Below are 23,061 nucleotides of genomic sequence, written 5' to 3'. Positions count from 1 at the left end.
TTTTTGTTCGTTTGTTGTTGTTTGTTGTTTGTTGTTGTTTTTGTTCGTTTTTTTTCTTTTTGCCTGAGTGTGTTTTTTTTTCTTTTGCTTTTGTCGTTGTTGACGACCGTCATTGAATAAACACCCGGTGCTGAAAACAAAGGTGGTCGACTAGATGGATGTCAATAAACTGAGACAATGTATCTGCGAGGGTCGGGAAGCCAAAATTGCATGCCAAGGTGCTCCCCGCTTCTCACCACCACCTCTTCGCTTGCATGCGTGACATGTTAAAGAGTCAAATGCGCCCAAAAAGGAACAAATCCGTCCATTTATTCTGTATCCTTTCTCTCTCCCTCATTTTTGTTTGTTGGCTCGCACATCAGCATCCTTATCAGCGATGTCGGGTGTGGTGGGGGCTCGCAGACTGTTGCAGTCGCACTTTTGAGAACGGAGGCACATCGCTCTGCAATCCCTTTGGCAGGGCTCGCATCTCGTTGAAATTTAACGACGGCAGCGAAATGCTGTTGGAAGAAGGCCTATTATCACCCAGTGGAGTTAAAGATGACTTTGATTGCCTGGCGCCCTCCGGGGGGGAGGGGAAGGGAACAAACGGATCCCGCGAGTCGGTTCGCATAGGCATCTGAGTTCCTGAAGAAACGTTGTTTTTGGATGCGGCAGCAGGCAGACTGCCACCATCTTGGCAAACGGAAGGAAGTAACTTCAAGGGGCTAAACGGTGATGAGGACCCTGTGTGGCCCGCCGTCACGCGACCAGTCCGAGAAAGTTTGGCCCGGTGCGAGTGATCCTTCCTGTGCAGGGGCCACTGCGTCAGTACTCCGGGCGCGGCGCTGTAGCCATTATCACCATCGGTGTGTGATGAAGCAACGGAGTTTGGCCCCTTCCCAAGCACGCAGCGAAAATTGTTGCGGGTTACAACGCTCATGGACGGCGTATTTGCCGCCGTCGCCGCCAGTGAGGTTCCTGCTGCAGTCGATGGTGCTGTCCCGTGAATCTCGGTGAGGAAAAGGGCAAACCGGTCCTTTGCCTCGGTGCTCAGCTCTTCCAGCTTCCCTGTTGTCTCCATCCCGTTTGAAGTGAAGGTGTGCCCTGCAGTCGAGTGTGAATCGCCCGAATGCTGCCGGGAATATACATTGGTTTTGGCATCTTCATCAACCTCTTGGTTCGCCGACAAAAGCACGAGGGGCTCCATAAGCTGTGTGGTAAATTTCGCCTGCTGCGCCTCATGCTTCTCTCCCCCTGCAAAAGATGAGTTTTCAACGACAAAACCACCTCTTACCTGCCCCGACACCAGACGCATGAGAGAACGTGAAAGCCCGGTGAGTGACTCGTTCGCCAGCAATCCCATGCATTGCATAACCATGTTCTGTATGGCCTCATCCACACCGTGCCAACTGGACGCCATCGCCATGCGCTCCAGTTCCAGCCTAAAACAGCCCTTAAGCCGCCGCGCCTCTCGGGTGGAAACGGCAACCGTGATAACGCCGGGTCCTAGCCACCTTCCAGGTCGCGCGTAGTTGGGGAGTCTTTGCTCGTGTGGCATTGCCCACGACGTGTTACTGGCCTGCGCAAACTCCGCGGTGTACTGGTTAAATACGGAGCGTCGCCACTCCTGACACTTCAGGGATGCGCCAATTTGCCTTTTTTGACGCCTGGAATTTCGTCCAGAGAGACTGGCTGGAGAAGACATTTGCCCCCAACCCATGCGCAGCAGCTCCTCTGTGCAAAATGCGGCCTCCAGCTTCTCGTGTGCCGTGTGTAAAAACGTGTGTAACTCTTCCTGCTCCGTTTCTTCCCCCGCTTCCCCTCCTGCCATCCAACCACTGCTGCGGCGAAAGCTGCTGGCATGCACCGATCCAAGGCTGAGGCTGGGCTCATCACCTGGCTTCTTGGGACGAGCCCTCATGGCGGCGCTACATTTGCTGCCGCCCATCGTTTCACCCAGCACCTCCTCCATGGGGGCGTCACCGCAGACCTCGCGTTGAAGACGTGCCAAAGCCAGATCCACAGCAAGCCCATACGCATCCAAATCAAACTCCTCAAGCTCGGATAACATGGATGTGTGCATGGGCAAAAAGTACAAGTCCTCGATTAGAAGACCCCTCTCCGCAGCCTCAGTTGGTGTGCTATTCACCAATGCCAAGAGAACTTCCTTCTCCTTCTCTAGCAGGGATTGTGTTTTATCATCGATTGTCGCCAGGGAGACTAGTGAGTGGATAGAGGAATGGCCGCATTTGTTTTGGGGCATTGTCATGATGCTTCGCAGAGATGAGGCTGCATCCAGAAGCGACATGCCAAATCCAGTCACGCTGTTCCGCATAGCCACCGCCCGCATCTTCTCCCGCTTCATCATGGCTGCCTTATACTTCACATTTAGGTTCCGCAGCATGGTATCATGCCCCTTGGCGCCGTGCAGCGAGGCCGTGTAAGCCTCACGTTGGCGACGCCGTGTGACACGAGCCACTTCTTGCGCCAGCCGCGCCTTTAACCTGCTGCCCAAATGATAAAGACTCTCCTCCAACAGCATGCTTGGGCACAGCTCCTGCAGCCGCGCCGCGCCGTACGGGGTCCAGACGGCAACGGAGCCATTCGCACTACCGACAAACACCACGCCATTCCGTCGCGTTGTGATGCACCGCACTCCACCCCCGTCGTTAACGGTGTTTAACATTTCCTCCTCGCTCATGTTTGTCATGCCGCGGCGACGACGAAAGTCGTCCTCGAGAAGGTGCGTCAAATTTCCCTCCAGAAACGCATCCCAGTCAACAGTAATTGCGGTGTTCTGTCCAGCTGGTGGGGCCAACGTCCATGATCCTTCAGCAAGTTCATCTTGTGCATCTTGCTCCAGGTCGCACTGCAGCTGCAGTAACTTGCAACGCTCATAGCGTTCACACCTAGCACGCTCCAAGATGCCCTTTGGAGATAACAGGGACAGTGGAGACTCAGCTGCTGCATGCACAACATGCCGGCGAAAGAGAAGCTCAACCCAGTTGGAAGCGATGGCAGTGGGAGTAACGTACGAATTATCGCGTACCGTGCCAATGTCAAACTCCTCCTCCAAGTAGGGGTCTTCGGGCAAACCTACAGCCGCCGCAACATCGGTCTGCCCATGTTCAGTGACTCCCATCACTTTGCGGTAACGAACTTCCTCCACGATGCATTGTCGAATATGTTGTATATCACTTAGGGTAAGTGAAACAGCCGCAGGATTATCACCAGCAGGGGTGTTGTTATTCACACCTCTTGTAGGTGACCCCGTCACAGTGAAATGAGTCGCCATCATTGACATCAGCAGCAGCGCATGACGGAGGATCGCCGTTCCAATCAGTAAATCCGATAGTGTCACAGTATGAATGTCAAACGGTAGGTTTACGGCCTCAAAAGCACCCTGAAACGATGGGAAGGATGTTGAAGGGAAAAACAGCGCCTTACAGGCCTCAAAGATCCACGAAAGTGAATTCTTCCACGACCTTATCGCTGCAGAGCTTGTGCCACTGCTTATGGTTTCTTCTGAGCGTGCCACGGGTGGTGTAACACAATGCACATGCAGTGACTGTGTAGAATCCGTCCCCTGCCATGACGCAGATATGGCTGGGTTGTCCGTGTCAGGTCTGGCGCCATACCATTGGGCCGAGCGTGCGAAGCGTTCGCCGTTAATGTGCCGCATCACACGCTCCGGTGTAATGCCAAAGAAAACCAGCAGCACGTTAAACAGACGCTGTTCATTAGAGTCATGGTAACGATGTGCAGAGACTACATGTGGTCCATGTGATTTTTTGCCACAGCTGTGGTGAATGATGGGGTAAAGGTCAAACGCTACAATGAGGTTCCGCACGAGGTAAGAAGAGAAGTACCCCTGCCGTGTGCCAATGTACAGGGCACCGTGCACAGGGTCAAAGTGGAGCACCGTGGGTGTGCCAGGGATACGAAGCCACCACATACGCAGCGCGTAGCCGCTATTGCTGTTGTAGCTGTCATCGTTTTGATTATCGTGGTGCACTCCATATGGTTGCTGCGATCGTTGGTGTCGTCGATGCAAAACAAGGGATTTGTAAAAGTCCTCAAGCAAATTTAACATGGAAGCACCCTTGACGAGGAAAAAACTGATGACACCCTGCGTGTCTGCCACCACCAGACATGGGTAGGCACCAAGGAAAGCAACCGCCGAGACTTCACCCGACACGGTAAACACCTGCACCACGACCCCCGTCGGGGTTTGCATATCCATGATGGAGATGCGTCCGTTCACCTGGACAAGGCAAATGAACCCCAGTGTGCTGCTCACGGTAACAAAACTCACGGCGTCCGCTTCCACAATAAAATTCAATTGCGGCTCTGCAGCCTCCGCCACATCCCCTAACTGCAGAAATTCCTGCGAAATGTTGGCCAGTTTCCTTTGCAGGCTTCGCACCAACCGCATGTACGATATTGCCCGAGAGACAAGAAACTCGGGAATGATAATGCGTTGTGCTTGAACGCTATTCCCCAGCAATGGGAAGAAGCGAATCACCCCATCGGCGTACACCACCCCCAACTCGTGTACCTCGTGCATCGTCATCATCCCCACCGCCTCCTTGTGAATGGAGAGCTGCTCCTCTTGGTGCAACGCAAGCTTATCATCATGGTACAAGAGACGATGGAGGATAAAGGCAATTTCATGTACAAGCATTTGTGAGCCTGTCAACCCAAACGAGGGCTCTGCGTCGTCACTGAGGGTGCTGCGGGCTTGCTCTGAGTGCCGCTTAGCAGCAGTAAACAGATGCCGGTATTGTACCACCGCCGTTAAAATAAGTTCCGTGGAGGGAGGCGTCGTCACAAGCGTCTTTGACAGACGCCCAGAATCGCTTTGATGCACGCGAATATCACCGTTGTTGAGAGCGTAGAAAATGTACCGCTCTTGTGGGTCAACGTGGGCGCAGAGGATTCGGTACGATGTGGCTTGATTCTTCACCAAATTGTCATCCCCGGCATATCCACCACTAACATTCTTCCCACTCCATGCATCGCCCACACCGCCAGTAGCTATGGCAGAAGCAGCCACCGCCACCGCCATACCAGCGTTGGTGGCTCCGCTTATACTACTGGATGACACCCCACCAGCTGTACTCCTGTTCCTTATCGGCGGAGCTGCATTTCGTCGCATTTTGGCAGCAGACGCTGGTCCATTCGCGCTACGCTCTCGCCTCTGTGCGCCTGCCCGGGCGTACACGGCACTTATAACGTCACTCAAGGTGGGCGGCGGCTTCTTGCATGAGTCTAGTGTATGACGATCGGGTTCCGCACCAAAGGCCACAAGTTGGGCACTCGTCGTGATGTTCGAGCGGGCACTAAATACGGGGGCCATGCGTACCATGATGAATTCAGGGTTGTTTGCTTTCAGGCCAAGGGACAAGGTGCCCGTGTTGTAACTCCACAGTCGGCAGTCAGCAACACTCGTGCTTAAGAGGCTACGATGCTGCTCACATACCGCAAGATGGCAAATTTGGCTAAAGTGCGCCTTTAGTGATGTTAACCCGCTTACGAAGACACACACAACGTTGTTTTTAGCACCTGAAACGAACAGCCGCCTTGAGAGGCCATCGTAGGCAACATAACGCGCCGGGGCAAATAGTTTTGCCTTCATGGCTGCTTCCACAGTGGCAAGAGCTGTTTGTAAGCCGCCTGCCGCCGCTCCATGCTGACCGCCGACGTCAAGCAGCCGTGGCCGTTTCTTGTCTTTCTCATCCACGTCGAAGAGGCGGTGACCATTGTGTTGCACACCATTCTCACTAAAATACATATGACCAACGGTGGATAACACCTCGTGAGAGACCGCGTGGAAGGACATCTTGGCAAGGGTTGTGCGCAGGCTCCATACCTTTGTGTAACCGCTGGAGTCCACCGTAATCAGCTGATCCATAACATCATCCACTGTAACCGAAATGATGGGAAAGTAGTGCGGCGAAATGGGATCGTGGAGCTCAACGTGTGAGCTCTGATGCGTGTTCCCCCACAGAGCGAGAGAATTGGAGGCACTCAGTGTCACAATTACATTTCGCAGTGGTGTAATGCAGGCAAACCGCACCCCAGCGCCGTTCCCAACCCGGAAGGAGCGCAGCACAGTCATTTGGCTCACACGACTAAGAACTACTGTGCCATCTAGGCTCGCAGAAAGCAACACACCTGCGGGTGTCAGCGACAGCGAGGTGACAAATTCCTCATGAAGCTTCTGACGCTGTAATATATACGGCTTCAGCTTCAGACGTATGGTCTCCATAGCCGCTATGCCCGTGGTTATGACATCGCCGCGGGCACGAGTGACAAGAAGCATATTCTGTAAGATTTCCCGGAGATGAACCTTCAAAACAATTCCCGAGCGTGTGCCAAGAAAAAGGTACCACCGCAGCGTCAGCTCCCCCTCAGGAGGGGCTGGGCACCATTCCATCGATGTGATGGTCTCAGAGCAGGAAACCGTAATTGTCTCAGGTATCACCCAGATGTGCTGTTCAATGTTAAAAAACCGCAGCAGGAGATCGCTGTGAAGGGTTACAAAGGTTGTGGGTAGCTCAGGGGAGACGTCTTGCACCTGCAGGGCAGCCTGCATCGATGGCTTGGCGTGCCGATCAATGCAATCGTCCGTGGTCCCCGCAGCCTGGCTATCACTTTCCGCGCCGCCACCCTTCTCGTCGGCAAGCCGGACGTTTTTTCAGCACCTTTGAGGCGGTCTCATTATGATGGCCGCGGCCATCCTCGTAGCGCACAATCTTTCGACTATGTTTGCGCTCTGGATGCGCGCTTGTCGCGGACTGCGCAGCCACCTCCCACCGTTCCGCGCCCCACTCATCCGGGGCACCTTTACGGTGTGCAAAGAGGGTATACGCCGAGCGTACAAGCAGTTTGTGTTGAATAAGGCTGCTGTAGGCGCTGTCGCAGACGGCAAAGTCATGTGGCCCCTCAACAATAATAGCCGATCGACTGTAGCGAACCTCGATCACCGCCCTCACGTACCCTAGTCGCTGCATCACAGACGGGAAGGGCTCCAAGACGTGTTCGTCAAGCGCCCTGGCATCGCTCCGCACATTAAGCTCTGAGCTCTCCTTGACCATCATGAGGCGATGCTGGACCTCCACCCGCTCCATCAGTAGATCGGTGAAGGCAGACCAGGTGATGACGCCCTGCTGCTCCGAGTCCAACAATTCAAAAAAGCGTATAACAACATGTCTGCATTCCTCCAAAAGATTGGCGACCTCTTGCAGAAGAGAATCATGTTTGTGGCTACCTTTGCTGACAGTCGTAAAGCATTCTTTTCTCACTATATCCGCAGCACTCGTAAAAGAAATGTCCGCCACTGCGGTGGTGGAAGCAGCGCCTGCAGTAGTGGTGGTCGAGGAGGACGAGGAGGAAAATGTCCCTTTCGGGAAGCAGTCGAGGTAACACATGCGAAAGACTGCTCGGCTAAGAACGTACACAAACACCGGAAACGGAAGTGACAGGCTTTCGATCGACATGTTTGCGGCTTCCAGCGCGGCACTCGAAGTATGGTCCTGCAATCGAAGGGAAAGCCCGTCAAAGATGTCAAACGCCGCCAGCTGTTGAGGTGTTGGTGGGCCGCGGAGTTTAACCATCATCGCCTTCGTCCCACTCTCCAGAAACGAGCGCGGGGATAACATCATGACCCCATCATGCGTGTCCCGTGGATTATCCAACGACATATTCTTGAATTCGAAGAGTTCCTGCACCACGAGGTGGTCGTACAGCCAAACAGACAATAGCCGCGCCTTTTGCGAGGAAAGCCCCTTGGCAAAAATGCAGGATCCACTCATGGAAAGGTTTGCAATGGAATCCTCCGCGACGGATGCTGTGGAGTCACCCGCCGCGCCTTCCTCTCCACTGTTTTGTGGACTTGTGCAGAACGGTGGCGCGTCGTTTTGTCGTCGACTGTGTCTGGGCGGGACGGAGGCCTGCCCTCTGCGCTGCAGCCGCTCTGCCTCACGATCCGCGTAATGCATCTCCCGCGCCACGTCACCCGCCACTTTGTACAGGTCAAGGAAATCACTTCTTCCAAACGCCTGCGCATGGGCGATAAAGGAGGTCCGTAACTGCTCGAGATCCACTGCCGCCAAATCCAGGACAGACAACGTCCTCGGATCCCGGCGCCTGCCCTGCGCGTGCGTCGTCGATCGCAGCCCACGCACGCCTTTATTTCTAAACTTCGGCGGCTTCCCAGGATCCGGCACAGAAAGCGGCGATGCGACTACCCGCTTCTTTGACACATCCGTGCACGAAATCACATGCGCAAGCTGAAGGGATCCGCCCACTGGCGACGCCGCGGCCTGCGGTGGTGCCGAATTAGCTGCCTGCTTATCCACCTCCACGGTGGAGAGAAAAGAGCCGTTCTGTAACTCCGCCTCCCCCAATTGATCCCCCAAGGATAAATTGGCAGAGGTGGAAGCTCCTGGCAGCGCCGAACCTGTAAGGAGAGAGTTGGAGATAGCAGCAACCTCAGTCTCAGCCCCAGCTAAGGCGGGTGTGGCCTGAGACTCTGACATTGCGCTCCCCGTCCCTTTTTATTTGTTTTTGTAGAGGCAGAATGTACTACAGACGCAGATGCAGATGCATCGCAGGGAGCAAAAAAAAAAAAAAAAGATAAAACAACGCCCACACACAGGCACATAAACTACTCAGTCACTCACGCAGCGCCCCACTGAACGCTTTCAAGCCTTTTCACCTCCTTTTTTTGCCTTCCTTCTTCTACACGCACACACACCGATATATATATATATATATTATATATATATATTCGCGTCCCACGGAAAAGACAACCTCGATTTCGTACGACATTCTTACTCACGCTACACCAAGGTGTTGCAGAACCTTCTCCCCAACAGGCACCGTACGGTGCACCTCATACGCTTTCACATGCTCACCCACCCGTGCTGGATCGTAGAGGTAGTTCACCATCACCGTGGCACTCTCGCCGCTGCCGGCGGCGCTACAGTTGCCCAAATAATTTAGCCGCCACATTGTTGCCCCGTTGGAGATGTGAAAGTTTCCAACAGGGTCAAGAATACGACCTCTCCGCTCCTCCCTGTAAAGGTAGTGAGCCACAGATCGCAGCAACGGCACCTCAATGGCGCGTGCAAAGTCGTCGTCCTCCCACCACGCAATTTGACCCTCATGATGAGGGTCGTTTGTGTCAACGTTAGGGGTACGGAAGAGGCGAAGCAGAAATTGCATGGTGAGCAAGTTTGCCTCCCCCGCCGCGTCACTTGAAGGCGACAAAGGCAGCTGTGCGGCAAGCTCAGCGTGGGCGCCAGGATGACGCCTGACAAAGTCTAGCACTGCCGCAGAAAGCTGTGAAAACAAAGATGCCTCATCCCTGTTTGCGTCACCAAAAATGCGATGCGTGGCAAACTTTAAGCAACCCACCGAAAAACGGTCAGGACGCCGCATTACGTGCCGCTGCAGCTTGGCCACCTCCGTGCTCAGCCATGACATGTAGCCAGGAATAGGCGAGAGTGTGGAGAAGGTTGTGATGGGCGACAAATTCTTAGCATACCGCTTCGCATTGAGCCCCGCCTCAATCTCTCGCACCACACGCTTAATTAGCAAATTTCCAAGACTGATGCCCCGCAATGCGGACTGGGCAGAGTTGATGCTGTAAAATATGGCCGTGTCCACCTCACCGCCGCTAGTGCCATGATCACGCATGTCATCACTGCATGCGCCTCCCGTTCCCCGCTTCGGCCTGTCAAGAGGTGACGGTCGTCCCAGAATACGATCCACGGAACCAACAATGCCGTGCGTCAGAGCCACCTGCACGGCGATCAACGGCTCCTCCACCACCGCAGGATGAAAAAAGGCAAACAGGTGGCGATTGTTGGTCGGCTGCAGCCGCTTCTTCATGTCGGCCAGGCCGTTAACAAAAGGATGCACCGTCTCTGCGGCAATCACCTGCTCCAGCAACGACGGCGGGGTGGAGTGCCACGTCAACTCCTCCATCACCAGCCACTCCTTCGCAAAGAAATCGCTGAACAAAAACTCCAACGCCCCATCTATCCAAGACACATGACGCTGCCGCACGATCCAAAGCTCAATATGCTCCCCTCTCGCTGTAATCACTTCGGGCAGGGAAGGGTTTGGACCCCCTGACTCCGTCTGGGCCTGCAGAGCCGCGAGGCGTTCACGGCATCGGCCCTTGAAATAAGTGACGCAACGCCGCAAGTCCATTAGCCGCGGCATCCCACGTTCCAACGACGCACTCTGCCTCAGCCAGAGGTAAAGCACCGGCGACCCTGCGTCTCGTATCGCAACGCACTGCCGCAGCAAGTCGTTCTTTGCCGTCACTAATTTTTCCGACAGCGCCGCCGCATCGGATACCGCTGCACCACCAGCACCTTCGCCGGTCCCATCCTTCGCTTCGCCCTGTTGCACGTCCGCCAGAAGCGTCTCAACGGCATCAATGCACCGGGTCAGTTTCTCTGTCTCAGCCTTAAGGCCCGCGAGGTTGATATCAAGTTCCGCTAAAAGACCCACAAACTCGAAAAACTTTTCTTCTTGTGTGGGTGTCACAAGCCGGGCGATGTCGGAGGCCACGACAGGGGGAATAATGGAGTCATACACGTCCCACACCGACTCCACAACGGAGTCTGGCAGCCGCCCCTTTTCCCCCACCATCACCGCCTTGAGCTCCTCCGCCAGCCCCGTCTGACTCAACACCTCACCCAACAGCCCCCGAGTGGGGCCGGCACGGGACGGCATCGATGAACGAGTTGAGGGCGGCAACGATGTTGGCGTGGAATCACAGCCGCGGCTCTGTTTGAGGCCCCACAGCCTGCAGCACCAGCTTGCCACGCGATCCTCAGACTGCCACGGTGTGGGCTGCGTCCCATGCAGACGCCGCGCATGCTGGACGACGCACCGCGCGAAGAAGCAGGTAAAAAGCGACCCGCTCCTGATGCTCCCGCGCCGGGCAAAGCAAGTTTGCAGCGACATGTGCTGCCCCCTGGTTTTGTTCTCCCCCCAATCTCTTCTTACTCCTCGTGCCGCACTTGTTATGCGTCCCCGCCCCTCCAAAAAAAAAAAAAATGATTCTTGAAGAGTCCCCACATCGGTGAACAGACAAAAGAAAAGCACAGCGCGATGGAAGGAGTTTTTTTTTTGTTCTTCCCGCCTCCGTTTCATGGTTGTAAATAACAGCCCCAAGAACTTCTTTTAAATAATCGCACGCAGTTAATAGCATCAACTGTGCGATGTCAAACAAAACAAAAGCATGAATAATAACTATCCCAGCCTCCCCCAATGCAAACTCCCCACTCACATGCACATGTCCACATTATCTTTCCTTGTCTCTTAGAGGACGCTCCGTCACTCTCCCTCTCTCTCTTTCCCAGAGAGAAAAAGTCTGCGTCTGTCTGTATGTCTGTCTGTGCGTGTATGCGTGAGATATATATATATAAATAATAGGGAAGGAAATGAGCATGCAGCTACGGCAGTATTAGTGAACCACCCGCTGTGTTACTGCTAATATACGATAATGGAACTGTCAGCCACAGTTGCAGGTACCTGGGGCTGCACAACAAGCACTCCAACTCCACCTCTGCAAGAGTGATGCACCGCATCTCTTCTTCCGCATGCAACGACGGCAGGGCGGACGCCTCCTTCAAAGTGCATAGTTGTTCCTCCATGTTTGTACGAGCGGCGTCAAAACACGTTTTATGGTACACATGTCGACATTTCTTAAATGCCACAAATACGCGTGTTAATGCGGTCTTTCCACATCCCGCACAGCGCTGCGATGACGGTACTGTCAAGGGACGTTGCCCAATCGCCTCTGTTTCTCGTTTTAGAGCCGCTACATCATTCAATGATACCTCAATTATCTGCTTGATGTCTCGCAGAGTGTTACTAAACATTGAGACACTTGTGAGAAGTTCCTCACGAAAATCCTGCATCATCACGTCGCCGGAAAGATGCGGCAACACATCACTGGCGTCCAGGTCCCCCTCACTTTCGGCGATAAGCTGCAGGGCACGTATGGAACCCCCACTTCTGTTTCTAGCTGCCGTGGTGGCAAGCCGCTTCCACAGTGTGTGACGAAGCTCCTTCTCCTCGTCACCTTTGATACTACGAATAAAATGTATGGCAAGCGCCTCCGTTCGCAGTTTCATTGCCAGCCTTACCGCCTCCGCGTAGCGCCCAGCAATGAAGCAGGTCCAGGCACACCCCACCTGCCTCCGAAACTGACGACACACACGATAGGCATATGATATCTCTAGTCGATGCGCCGTGGCGTTCGCACGCAACTCGGTAAAAAAACGGGTCAATGCGCCATCGTCCCCGTCTCTTGCCGTAAAGTACAATAACAAATTTAAAAGACATTCGTTTGTGTAACCCTCTGTGTAAATCACATGCTCCAGGTACAGTTGGGCGGCGTGGCAGCTCGCACGGGCTCGTTCTTCAGCTAATAAAGAGTCCTCAATAACATGTCGCTGCAGCACCGCCTCTGCAGCCCCTTCTGCTTCAAACACAGTCTCATTACGTCTTGGATCATACAGTAGCAACGCTGGAATGATCTGCATGGGCGTTAACCCCAACTCTGAGCCAAACGGAATAAGTCCGCGACGCACAAAACGGCATGGGCACCAACGCATGAGTAGTGATGCATACTGCAACCAATACGCTTTTAATGATTCCTGTAGCGAAATGCATGAATCCCCCTGTGGGAACGTTGTTGTTGCCACAGTGGCAGAACCATGGCCTCCAAGCATATGCCGCTCAAGGTGTACAAGTCCCTCCAATGGCTGTTCTTGCTGCAGGAAAAGGCGCGACAACACCTCCCCGTGATGACCTAATCGACTGCAAATTGAAATCGCCAGCTCGCCGCTCGCTATGCCAAAGATAGATGTGCAAATTGCTTGCCAACTTACAAGGGCACCGTACTGTGTGAAAATGTCCTCCAGCAGCTGCCGGGGATTAATCAAATCGTACTTGCGGCGAAGATATGCCGTCATCGCGAGGGAGCGTCGGTGCACTCCAACTGCCTCCGCCGCACCCACAGCCACTGGTGCGTTGGCCTCAGTCATGGCAACCGACGCAGACAAGACAGAAACGTCCCTGTCACCATGTTGCTCCTTCCCAATTTGATTGCAGCGCTCGAGGAGAAGGGAGACAAGCCACGTTGCGAGGCAACCCACCTCCACACTGTAGGCCGTAAGGCCCGATTTCCGCCGCGCGTACCCGCGCAGCCGCAGGAGTAGCACAAGGATGAGCGGTTCCATATCATCTACCGCCACGCCTGAAAACTCCAGCAGCAGGGTATTCAAATAAGGCGGCCCCTCCATCGCCAACCCGTGCTGCGCCGCCGCCTCAAGAAAACGACCTTGGCGAAACAACCGTGTGGCGTATGCGTGACGAATCCGTGGCAGCAATTCGCGCCTTTCTTCCTCCGAAGGGGCGGAAACAGCAAGGCGCAGTGCCATACCGTACAAACAGTCCGTGTCGTAATGCTCCATCGTGCGGAGTCCCGTTGTCACGTGTCCACCCAGTGCCCCAATGTGCGGAATATTCACTGCCCTGTCGCTGTGTGTCCAAATCCACTCCTCAAAGCGAAGCTCGTCGTTGCTGTAGCCCGAGGGCTGTTGAGACAACGTAGAAAGCAACGGTAAACGCAATCCGCCGCCGCCGCTGCCGAAATAAATAGCTGACATGGGAGTTGACGGAGGGCTCACGCCTGACGTCGTAGAGAGGGCAGTTCTCGGCTGGGACAAGAATCGGTTTCGCCAGGAATGCAGTTGCGGTAACGTCATTTGCTGACGGTCCAGCCCCGTCGTTCGTGCCTCGCATCCGTGTGTGCTCTCCAGCTCGTCCTTATCAGCGGAGCCCCTCTGGACAGTGCCGGTGCCGACATGATTGACGGCATCCACCAGCTGAGCCACGTACTGCGCACGGCAACGACGACGGCAAAGTCTCAGATCGAAAATATACGACGCGGCACACAAGTGAAATACCTGCGAGCAGCCCGCGTCATGCGAACAGAAGACCGTCACAACGCCATCCCCTCGGGTTCCTGTAGCCGTGTTTCTCATCGCTGGAGCCACAAGCTCTTGGGTAAATACAAGCGCACTCTTCCATTGAAACGCCTCCTGCGGCAACGGCAATGCCGCGAGGTGACAAAAGACGTACACGGCGCGTGTTGTGGTGAGCACGACATGGCCATACCCCATCGCAACAGAAACGAGTTTCTCAGCAGTCTGAAGTTCCCCCTCACTAGGTCGGAGTTCCTCGCCCTTTGAGGCAAAACCTGGGTTTCTCTTCAAGGGAGGTGTTGTAAGACTGGGCAACGTAAAGCGTCCCCCAACTCCATGACGCCCACCGTGACGGAGCATCAAGAGTCGTTCAACGTCGCCCAAGCCAAGCGGTCGTGGTGGTGTGCATGCATCTGTCGCATTTTTGTCTGCTCCCACAGGCATACGACGAAACATGGGTGGTCGCTGTGTACCGCCCTGCTGTGACTGTAGCAACGCGGAGAGGTCCTGCATAAGCCGCGCCAGGCTCACAACACTAAGGATGCCAACGGGCAATAGACTTTGCCACACGTTCAACGGCAAGCGAGTGTTGAACGATGACGTGAGGCCAGGTGAACGCACTGCTGGAGAGCAACACCCCTCGTGTTTGTGCAGCGAAGTGGAAGTATGTGTGGTTGCCTGAGACGCCTCCACCCCTGCCATCCTCGCCAAATCTGTCAAAAGGATAACGCCATGTGTTAGCGTGTCACCGTACTGCCAAAAAAAAACCGGTGGAAGTTTGTCCGTGGCAACCGTGGGTAGAGCATTCGCCTCAGTCTCACCACGCCTACTCGCACCCCCTCGTCCGCCAGCTGGTGTCACACGCAATGCGGATGGCAAAGTGGGTAGCAACTCTCGACTGTCCAAAATAACCACACATGAGAGAAGCCGCGGCCTCAAAGCCTCTGGAGTCGCATGCAAGACGGATGCGTCCGCGGGAGCGACGGTGCTCGAGAGTGCCCTGTGCCGGCATCCAACTGAAGCAGAAGAAGAGAAAACCGAGAAAGGGATGGTGGCAGTCGCAGTAGTAGTGGTCGCCCCGTTGCTGACGCTGATGTAGTTCATCAGACCACCACCACCACCACCACTACCACTACTACTACTCACTCCACCACTTAACGGCAATGACGCCGCACACGGAAACGCCGTGGTGAAGTGCGACACAACGTTCTTGCAGTCTAGTAGACTTGTATCAAACGCCGCCTCAAGTGAGCTGCCCTGCCCCCACAGTGAAGAAAAAACAAACAGACGAGTATTTTGAGCAATCAACACGACATGACGATGTGGATGCTCAGGTGACTGTAAATCCGTCATGTACGCCACGCTATCAATGGGGTAACTGCTGTACGGCTGTGGGAATTGGTACAACTTACGCGCCGCAACGATACCATGCGTCTCCAGCCGACATGCAAGAAGAATGCCACCACTACTGGAGCCAAGAATAATGTCACCTGTTGTTGCGTCACTTGTGTTGTTCATGTCCCACGCAATGCACTCCACGTAAAACGGCCGCGTCATGCCTGTAACATTTGCACGAAACTGCAGCGGAAATCGCCGCGGCATCATGTCACTTTCCAGCCGTTCCTCCTCCTCGCCACTCTTCATGACCTCTGCTGGCCATCCCTCTGACTGAAGACTATGACAATGGTAATAATCATGCGAATGCCCAGAGCTTCGGCGGGGAATGTGGTAGTAGGCTGCCCTCCCTGATCGCCACCGTACCACGCAAAAGTTTCCCCGTGGTTCAAGAAAAAGCGCTGCAACGACATCGCGTTCGTCAATAAAAAAATTGTCGGCAGTCGATATTTCCTCCGACATCCTTCCGCCACATGCGAGCTTCAGGCAACTGATGGCAATGTCGTTATGCTGGTCAAAAAAGTATAAACGTTGTGGCACTGGCTCTGTTACCGCGGCGTACGTGCCGCCAGCCACGACAACGTGTGCAAGTGGTTCCACGCTGTGGTCAATGGGGCACGCCGGGCGTTCTACGCGGCACCCAATGGCCGCCGCCGCCCCGCGCTGCTTCTCTGTGATATTGTAAAACTCCCTCACGGCGGCGTGTACACTGCCGCTGTTAAGCGCACAATCGGTTAGCGTCTCCTCCTCAAAGCGTCGGCGCATCACCGCTCTGACAACCTCCCGCACCTCCACGGAGCCATCGATGGACGATGTCACCTGTCCCAATCGCAGCAGGGCGGGATCAAACCACGCAACTTTCTCCGATGCCACATACATCAACAACTTCCCGCCTACTGGGAGTACGTATGGTAATGCTTCTAATAACAAAAAAAAAAATATTATTATTTTTAAAAAAGGAAAAACGCGTACCGGCACGGTGGGAAAGAAGCAATACATCCAGTCAGAGGAGCGTCTTGCGGCACAGCAGAGGTTCATGTCATCAAAAACAAAAAAAAACACTTCCAGGAAAATAACACAACCAGCTGAAATAAAATAAAAAGAAGACTCATTTTTTTTCCTTCAAAAACAAAAAAAAAAAGTTTTCTTCATCTCACAGTTGAGCGTGTTTCTGCTCTTATATATGTTGCATCTAAAGCAGCGGTAAAATGCATGTGCCCCCGCAGTGATAGAAGGTGCCTAAAAGCAAATAAGAATGTCTACAGCAAGCAGTGAAATTATACTTCAACACAGGCCCTGCAGTGGCCCTCTTGTGTAGACTCGCACAGCCGATGCAGGCGTCTTATATGTATGCATGTATCTACTCTAAGTGACACGCTGCCTACAGGCAGCCTTCCGGCATTCACTTCATCTGAGCCCGCATTTCCTTAATGCGACTCAGTAGAACGTCGGTCGAGCTCCTCGCCTCATCCCCATCACTCATTATATTCGCCGGTGAAGAAAAAATGGGGCGTTGTTCATGCCCAAAAAGCTGATGCAGCATGATACCACCGGCGCCGGCCCTTCGTGTGGTGTGCAGTGATGCGGCGCCCGATGAGGAGCATGATGTATTCGTCCGATCATCACCAAAAAGACGGTGTGACTTAGAGAAAAAAGCGGATTGTGGTGACGTCACAGCTAATGCATTCCCGCTGAAACCCGCATGGAGGATGGACCTCTCCTGCTGGGAAGGCAGTGATGCGCCCCGGTTTAAAGAGGTACGACGCTGATGCTCCGTCATCACCTCCCGCAGACTAGGCTCTCGCTCCACACAGTCGGACGACCCTGCGGAATATGGCGTGGCTCTGTACAGCAAAGTCGCAATAGGGGATCTCTCACCTCCGCCACCACCACCACTGGCAACAGCAGAAACGGGGCTGCACTCTGTTAACGGGGATACATGAATCTCGGACAGTCTTGAAGCACTCTCTATTTGTTGTTGTTCCTGCTGCTGGCGTTGATGATCCCGCGGAGGGGTCTTCCGCTCCGTCGTCTGAAGCTGCTGTCGCCTTCGGTGCGATTGTCCCCCTCTCAGGTTCATCGCACCATTCGAGTTATAGTGCCGCACAGCACACGGTGAATCCTCATCCTTCTCCACTTCTTGACGTGAACGCGAGCGAGAGGACCGGGCCGCTACAGGTAAGATTGGTGATAATAATGCTTCTGGTGGCGGGGGTGGCACCCTTGATGCACCCACGTGGCTAACCGCGTCAGTGTGAATGTGAATACCTGCAGGGCAACTGCGCCAATGGTCCTGCGACTGGCTCAGTCGCCCCTCCAACGATGGCCCATGCAACACAGGATTTCCCTCACGTTGCGTCTGCGGACCAACGTTTCCAACGACTCGTCCGTGTTTTTCCTCTCGCTTTGAGCCAACCTTGACCTCTGACGCTGTTTTCACGCGCTGCGGCACCGCATTGACAAATCCAGATCCATTAGTGTGGACAGTGGAATCCTGACAAAAATATAGACGTTTTGATTTATTATCAGTGGAAACTTCGTGCGGCGTTGGGGTACGAAGGCGGTAGCACAAGTCGGAGCGGTTGTGGGTGGCTCTTCGTCCAGGAGACCGTAGACCAGCCGGCTTCCTCTCCAACCGTGCGGCAAAACGGGTACGTGACCGTCCCAAGAGTTGCCCCTGTGAACCCTGCGTAATGAACTTCGCTGAAGGGTGCTGTCGTGGATTCCCACGGCCTTTCGCCACTCCAGTTTTGTATGTCATGCCCCTTGGCTCCTCTACGGCGTCCTCCTCGCCATACTCCGCGCAGTAGTACTGCTCCGCGGCAACGTCGGCGCAAAGATCCGCCTCATCCCACTCGCCAGAAGTCGCGGCCGCGACTATGCACCTGAAGCGGCCTCATTATACGAACGGGTGACGGCGAAGCGGACCCACAACTTGATCGAAACCCGCTCATATCGCGTACGTTGCTGCTGTTGTGGGCATCCAAATCTCGTCTAACTTGTGTCAGCCTCCAGTACAATGGGACCTCCTTGTTCTTCTCATGAACGCTAGCGCCACTACTCGCCACGTAGGAATTGCTACGCCGTGACACGCTTCCCATCGGTTCCCGTGTTGGTGTTCCATCGCGCCACGTTGACTGCGACGATGATGCACTGCGAGCATACAGAGCCGCCATTCTCTCTGCATCAATAGAAAGAGACCTACGGCACCCAACTCTATTATTTGTGCGGTGGTTATTCACCACATGGAACTTATCGCTATTCCTCGTAGTGATGGACCCCCGGGGAAGACTGAGATGCTCCCCTGAGAGGCCGCAATTCGCATGCGGCCTGGCATTCACTGAAGCACCCGCCGTTGGTGGAAGGTCATTGCCCTTAATCGATGTATTTCTGCGGCCTGCACTAGGTCCACCTGCAGTGGGCCGCAATGTCATCTGTTTCACAGTCATTTGACTTGTGTGAAGCAGGTTCCTCGCGTGTTGCTGTCGTTGCCGCCCTTGCTGTTGCAAGACGGATTCATAAACGGATGGTCCATGACGAGGCAACGCAGGAGACTCCTCCTGTGAACGCCGCCTGGACGATGGAAGTAATGAATATGGCTTTGCTGGTAGTGGCGGTGGCGGTGGTGGCCCGGTTTGTCGCACTTCCCCCCGTTCTGCCACCCGCTCCAACTCCCATTTGTACCGCGTTCGCAGCGCCAGCAGTCTGGACTTCTCCCTCCTAAGCGTGTTCGCTGAGGCAGAAGCTGTGCGCAGCGACTTAAACCATGGCAGTTGCTCCATCCGGTGAATCTCGGCATCAATTAGGCGGATCTGACGAAGCAGACACCGACGTTGACGTGCCGCTGCACTGCCTTCGCCGGTCGTGCGGCGCTGACTTATCTCACCTACACCGCAAGATGAACGGGAATGCGCTGATGTGGATGTCACACGCTCCACATCCTCCTTCACCAACGTCCGCATGAGGTTGGGAGAGCAACTCCGCAATGCCGTAAAAGCACCCGTGCAGTCATTCATCCGGCTGCCTGTAAGCAACGCCGCTTCTGCTGCAGCTGCGCCTCGCGTTACGCTCCTTCCACGATTCACTCGCACCGGTCGCGTATTTGTGTTTTCAGAACTCACAGAGGGAGTACCACGAAAAAGGGCATGAGTCCCGCCTGTCCCCGCTTCTGTCAGTCTTTCAAGCTCGTCTTCGAGAGCGGCACTTCTCCGCGTGGACCTCCGTGGCGCCCACTCCTCCTCGCCCTCGTCGCTGTTTCCCGACAGCTGCTTCGTTTCAGTATCGGAAGGCGGGGATAACGACTGCAAACTTGTTTCATGTGTGCAACGTTGGATGCTCAGCCGACTCGTGCTGCTCTCCGAGGGAGCACGAAGGGTGTGAATCGCAGTAACCTGCTTCCTTATCGCCTGGCGCCTCCTCGCCCCTCCCACCGGCCCATCAACACCGTGCGATGCAGAGAACTTTTTTCCCATTGCAACGTCTGCTGTTACAAGCGGTGATACAAGCGTGTGGTGCTGGCGGTGTTTTGTCGAGCGGGGCGTCGAAGACTGTGATACTTCGACTGCTTGAATCGTGGCACCAACACCTTGAAGAATTCGTCCAATTGTTCGTTTCTTCTCCGCTCTCGTGCCGTGTACAGCATCATCACGCCCGGCCTCGCTCCCGTCTCCATCATCCCCGTGAGGAACAGCCACGGCACGACTTTGGGCATCCACGGGAGATGAGAAAGCGGCACCCTTCGCTGTCGTGACGGCGCTGTCGCGGTGCTCCACCGCGTGTGGCGACTCGTCCACCACGACAACGACAACCGGTGACGTCGACAAATCCATCGCATCGGTCTCGTCCTTACCCGCATCTAGACGCTCATTTCCCCGCGACGGCGTTGTTCTGCTCATGGCAACCTCATCGTCTCCCTCAGACATTGCAGTGCGCCCTGTCTCCGCAGAAGAATTTGGCAGAGCAAAAAGGGGTGGTGCTGGTTGCGTCTGAGCAGCCGCATCTCTCATCTCGTTCCTACGGGCTTGACAGCCCGGCCCAACAACGCTGCCGTCGCCTTTCAGCGGCACGCCACACGCCCACGCCGAAGGCTGCGTCGTTTCTAACTGCTCGTGTCTATCCCACTCCCGCCGCTGCTGCTCACGGGCAGCCCGCTGCTCCTGCATGGATTTCCTCAGCAATCGTATCTTCTCTTGGAAGACGGCTCCGGCGTCCTTCCCGGCAACGTCCATTCCACCACCACCACCATCCTCCCTACTGCTTGCCACCATCGACGCGTTAACGGTGTCACAGGAACTGGAGGAGCACACCATGGACGGCATCAACAAAGAGGCCACCGTCGGTGTTATCGCCGCTGCCGCTGGCGCCACCGCCGTCGTCGGCCTAGCGGACACATCATCACCGCACAGCATCCGAGAGAAGGCCGGGAAGGCATGACACCAGTCGCCTCTCTGCAGACCCAACGCAACGCCCGGGTCCCACTGCTGGGACCCGTTCCGCATGTATTCCCCACGCACCCTGCCACCTCCTGGGCCGCCTCTTTTTTTTTGTTTTTATGCGTGTGCGTCCTTTGTCCTCGCACGGCACACACCGAAAGGCGCGAGGCACTCCTAACAAGAGAGAGAGGGAAGGAGACAGTCAAGGCATGGCAAACAAGATAAAAAAAAAGGGTAAAACCAGTAACAGAGCGCAACACCACACGAAAAAGTTTTGAATAATTTATATATATATATATCCACTTTGGGCAGATATGCCGGTGTGCATGCATGAGTGCTTGTACATGATAGAGAAGACACATGTTGTCCCACGGCTACGCACTCACACAAATACGCACTCCCCTCGCAACGTCATTTTTCACTATCTTCACATATTGTATCTGCACTCGTCTGGACAGGACTAGTTATGTTTTTTTCCTACTTGCTTTATTGGGTCTAAACTCAGCCCGTGTCGCCTCCCTCGCGCTTTCTTTCTCTTTTCCTTTTACTTTTCCTGTTCTGTTAGTAAAGCGATGTCTTCTTCATCACGCGGAGAAATTCGTCCTCGCTCACCTCCCCGTCACCATCGCGGTCGGCCTCGTCTATCATCTCCTGCAGCTCCGCGTCCGTCATGTTCTCGCCGAGCTCCTGCGCCACGCGCTTCAGGTTCTTAAACGAGATCTTCCCCGTCTTGTCGCTGTCAAAGAGGTGAAATGCCTTCAGCATCTCCTCGCGCGAGTCGCGCTCCGTCATTTTGCGCGCCATGAGCTCCATGAAGTCCGCAAAGCCAACCGCCAGCGGCTCCGCACCGGCAGCGGCAGCGTCAGCCCCCAATCCCCCGCGCTCATCGGCGATAGACATTAGCAGGTGGCGCACTTCATCCTTGCGGGGTTCAAAGCCAAGCGCCCGCATGGCGACCTTCAGCTCCTTCGCATCGATGGTTCCGCTGCCGTCCGTGTCAAAGAGGTCAAAGGCCTCCTTTATCTCCTGCTGCTGATCCTCCGTCAGCTCCACCACAGAGTTGTTCTTGTTGGAGCCCCGTGGTTGTTGGGGGCTCGTGCTCGGAGGCGTCATCTGCCGAGCGGAACTACTCATTTTGTTAGTTTTTTTTTTTTAACTATCAGCAAGTGATCGCTACGTAACCAACACATAAAAAAAAAGAAAGAGGCGCAGATGCGGCCAGACCACCGGAGTCAAGCCACAAGCGACAATGAAGCAAACAACACTTGCAGGGGGGGGGGGGGGGGGCAAGCGGCACCGACACACATGCCCACACGCACGCGCACACGTATGTTGTTTACGAATGCGCACCCCCGTCAAGAGAAAGAGAGAGAAAGGAGGTGGCGGGAAGAAGAGAGACAGCCAAAGAGGGCAAGCAGGGAAGAGCAAACACAAAAAAACAGGCTTTCTCCTCGCAAGCATCTTATTCTTCTTTCTACCGCCCCATTTTCTTTTTATGTTTCAGTCGGCATTAACATCAACAACAACAACATCAGTAGCGATAGTAGCGGCAGCTCCATCGTCGTCATTATCGTCACCCTTACTCGTGAGTGACAAGACGCGCAGGGCGAGTTTCGCCTTGGGCCCGCACTCGTACACACACACACACCTTCCGCCATGGTTCTCTCTCTTTTTCACTCCATCCCGCTAGATCTCCAGCTCGTTTCATTTCCCGCCCTTTTTTTCATGCTTTGTTTTCAGTATTTCTCGCCTCTTTTGCCTCAAAAGAAAAAACAAAAAACAAAAAAAGAGGACGGCACAACCTCCAACACAAGAACATCAATGACGAAAACGACGGGAAACCACACGAACCGAACTACCATTCGACGACGTGCTGCTCGAGGTGGTAACACTACCTCCGCCGCTGCTGCTGCCGCTACTGCTGCTGCTGGAGTCACTGCGACTGCGCTTCTGTCCCCCGGTTTTTGTCTTTCCCTTTAACAACGACTCCTCATGCAGCCGAGCCTTTTGCAGTGCAAGCATTTCCTCCCTGTTTCCGGCTGCCACCGCCGCCAGGAGCTTTTCCTTTTGAGCCGGATCCTGCACAAGGGCCTCATACGCGGCTGCAATCGACTGGCGTCGCGCGACACTAGGCACGTCCACGTGCAGGATGCGTGAAAGCAGCGTGGGGCTCGCGCAATTTCCGTGGCATCCGGTGAGAGTCTTGTGCGGTGCCTACCGGTGCATCAAAC

General features: G+C 54.7%; 7 protein-coding genes and 1 pseudogene across 7 annotated transcripts, besides 10 other annotated features; all 8 read right to left on the bottom strand.

Annotated features, from left to right (window-relative positions):
- Nucleotides 1-102: a sequence feature (A-rich).
- Nucleotides 103-370: 268 nt separating this feature from the next.
- On the bottom strand, nt 371-6,580 carry TraAM80_07329 (uncharacterized protein; the record flags this gene model as incomplete). Its single annotated transcript, XM_029384125.1, has 1 exon — nt 371-6,580. The coding sequence occupies one exon, from the start codon at nt 6,578-6,580 to the stop codon at nt 371-373; it is 6,210 nt and encodes a 2,069-aa protein (XP_029236031.1).
- Nucleotides 6,581-6,635: 55 nt separating this feature from the next.
- TraAM80_07328 (uncharacterized protein) lies at nt 6,636-8,525 on the bottom strand (the record flags this gene model as incomplete). The annotated part of the gene is made up of 1 exon (XM_029384124.1): nt 6,636-8,525. The coding sequence occupies one exon, from the start codon at nt 8,523-8,525 to the stop codon at nt 6,636-6,638; it is 1,890 nt and encodes a 629-aa protein (XP_029236030.1).
- Nucleotides 8,526-8,554: 29 nt separating this feature from the next.
- Nucleotides 8,555-8,594: a microsatellite.
- An 11-nt stretch (nt 8,595-8,605) lies between these two features.
- Nucleotides 8,606-8,631: a microsatellite.
- A 114-nt stretch (nt 8,632-8,745) lies between these two features.
- Nucleotides 8,746-8,776: a microsatellite.
- Nucleotides 8,777-8,823: 47 nt separating this feature from the next.
- Nucleotides 8,824-10,971, bottom strand: TraAM80_07327 (putative malonyl-CoA decarboxylase, mitochondrial precursor; the record flags this gene model as incomplete). Its single annotated transcript, XM_029384123.1, has 1 exon — nt 8,824-10,971. The coding sequence occupies one exon, from the start codon at nt 10,969-10,971 to the stop codon at nt 8,824-8,826; it is 2,148 nt and encodes a 715-aa protein (XP_029236029.1).
- Nucleotides 10,972-11,378: 407 nt separating this feature from the next.
- Nucleotides 11,379-11,406: a microsatellite.
- Nucleotides 11,407-11,462: 56 nt separating this feature from the next.
- TraAM80_07326 (vacuolar protein sorting protein 18) lies at nt 11,463-16,277 on the bottom strand (the record flags this gene model as incomplete). The annotated part of the gene is made up of 1 exon (XM_029384122.1): nt 11,463-16,277. One exon carries the CDS (start codon nt 16,275-16,277, stop codon nt 11,463-11,465), a length of 4,815 nt encoding a protein of 1,604 aa, XP_029236028.1.
- A 523-nt stretch (nt 16,278-16,800) lies between these two features.
- Nucleotides 16,801-18,159, bottom strand: TraAM80_07325 (uncharacterized protein; the record flags this gene model as incomplete). Its single annotated transcript, XM_029384121.1, has 1 exon — nt 16,801-18,159. One exon carries the CDS (start codon nt 18,157-18,159, stop codon nt 16,801-16,803), a length of 1,359 nt encoding a protein of 452 aa, XP_029236027.1.
- Nucleotides 18,160-18,244: 85 nt separating this feature from the next.
- Nucleotides 18,245-20,896, bottom strand: TraAM80_07324 (uncharacterized protein; the record flags this gene model as incomplete). The annotated part of the gene is made up of 1 exon (XM_029384120.1): nt 18,245-20,896. One exon carries the CDS (start codon nt 20,894-20,896, stop codon nt 18,245-18,247), a length of 2,652 nt encoding a protein of 883 aa, XP_029236026.1.
- Nucleotides 20,897-21,356: 460 nt separating this feature from the next.
- Nucleotides 21,357-21,388: a sequence feature (A-rich).
- Nucleotides 21,389-21,391: 3 nt separating this feature from the next.
- On the bottom strand, nt 21,392-21,964 carry TraAM80_07323 (centrin; the record flags this gene model as incomplete). Its single annotated transcript, XM_029384119.1, has 1 exon — nt 21,392-21,964. One exon carries the CDS (start codon nt 21,962-21,964, stop codon nt 21,392-21,394), a length of 573 nt encoding a protein of 190 aa, XP_029236025.1.
- A 136-nt stretch (nt 21,965-22,100) lies between these two features.
- Nucleotides 22,101-22,117: a microsatellite.
- Nucleotides 22,118-22,123: 6 nt separating this feature from the next.
- Nucleotides 22,124-22,158: a microsatellite.
- Nucleotides 22,159-22,342: 184 nt separating this feature from the next.
- Nucleotides 22,343-22,364: a microsatellite.
- A 228-nt stretch (nt 22,365-22,592) lies between these two features.
- Nucleotides 22,593-22,618: a microsatellite.
- Nucleotides 22,619-22,654: 36 nt separating this feature from the next.
- Nucleotides 22,655-23,061, bottom strand: TraAM80_07322 (DNA polymerase sigma, putative; annotated as a pseudogene).

The sequence above is a fragment of the Trypanosoma rangeli genome, assembly GCF_003719475.1.
Source record: "Trypanosoma rangeli strain AM80 chromosome Unknown Tra_15.4_contig_00300, whole genome shotgun sequence".
In the NCBI taxonomy this organism is placed as follows: Eukaryota; Euglenozoa; class Kinetoplastea; order Trypanosomatida; family Trypanosomatidae; genus Trypanosoma; species Trypanosoma rangeli.
The sequence above is the reverse complement of the archived record's forward strand: the minus strand, read 5'-3'. Positions and strand labels throughout refer to the sequence as shown.